This window comes from Ailuropoda melanoleuca, unplaced genomic scaffold (assembly GCF_002007445.2).
Source record: "Ailuropoda melanoleuca isolate Jingjing unplaced genomic scaffold, ASM200744v2 unplaced-scaffold59417, whole genome shotgun sequence".
Taxonomy (NCBI): Eukaryota; Metazoa; Chordata; class Mammalia; order Carnivora; family Ursidae; genus Ailuropoda; species Ailuropoda melanoleuca.
In genome coordinates, this window is record NW_023233189.1 from 1 (window position 1) to 938 (window position 938).

General features: G+C 39.8%; 1 protein-coding gene across 1 annotated transcript; it reads left to right on the forward strand.

The window, feature by feature from the left end:
• Positions 1–8: 8 nt before the first annotated feature.
• LOC117799887 (eukaryotic translation initiation factor 3 subunit E-like) lies at positions 9–932 on the forward strand (the record flags this gene model as incomplete). Its single annotated transcript, XM_034652407.1, has 1 exon — positions 9–932. A coding segment is annotated over one exon (924 nt), but the record flags the coding sequence as incomplete, so codon positions are not given.
• Between the last annotated feature and the right edge of the window lie 6 nt (positions 933–938).

Genomic DNA, 938 nt, shown 5'->3' on the forward strand with positions numbered 1-938 from the left:
AAGAATATTTGGACACACTATACAGATATGCCAAATTCCAATATGAATGTGGAAACTATTCAGGAGCTGCAGAATACCTTTACTTTTTTAGAGTACTGGTTCCAGCAACAGATCGGAATGCTTTGAGTTCACTTTGGGGGAAGCTGGCTTCAGAAATCTTGATGCAGAACTGGGATTCGGCTATGGAGGATCTCACGAGATTAAGAGAAACTATAGATAATAATTCTGTTAGTTCTCCACTGCAGTCTCTTCAGCAAAGAACATGGCTCATTCACTGGTCATTATTTGTGTTTTTTAACCACCCGAAAGGCAGAGACAACATCATTGATCTTTTCTTATACCAGCCTCATTACCTTAATGCAATTCAGACTATGTGCCCACATATCCTTCGATATTTGACGACTGCAGTTATTACAAACAAAGATGGCAGAAAACGAAGGCAAGTCCTTAAAGATTTGGTCAAGGTTATTCAGCAGGAATCTTATACCTACAAAGACCCTATTACAGAGTTTGTGGAATGCTTGTATGTTAATTTTGACTTTGATGGTGCCCAGAAAAAGCTACGAGAATGTGAATCGGTGTTGGTGAATGACTTTTTCTTGGTGGCCTGCCTTGAAGACTTCATTGAAAATGCTCGTCTCTTTATTTTTGAAACATTTTGTCGCATTCATCAGTGCATTAGCATCAGTATGCTGGCTGATAAATTGAACATGACACCAGACGATGCTGAAAGATGGATTGTCAATCTCATCCGAAATGCAAGGCTGGATGCAAAAATAGATTCAAAACTGGGCCACGTAGTGATGGGAAATAATGCAATCTCTCCGTACCAGCAAGTAATTGAGAAGACCAAAAACCTGTCTTTCCGCAGTCAGATGCTGGCTATGAACATTGAGAAGAAAACAATCCAAAACATTAAAGCTGATGCACCACACTGG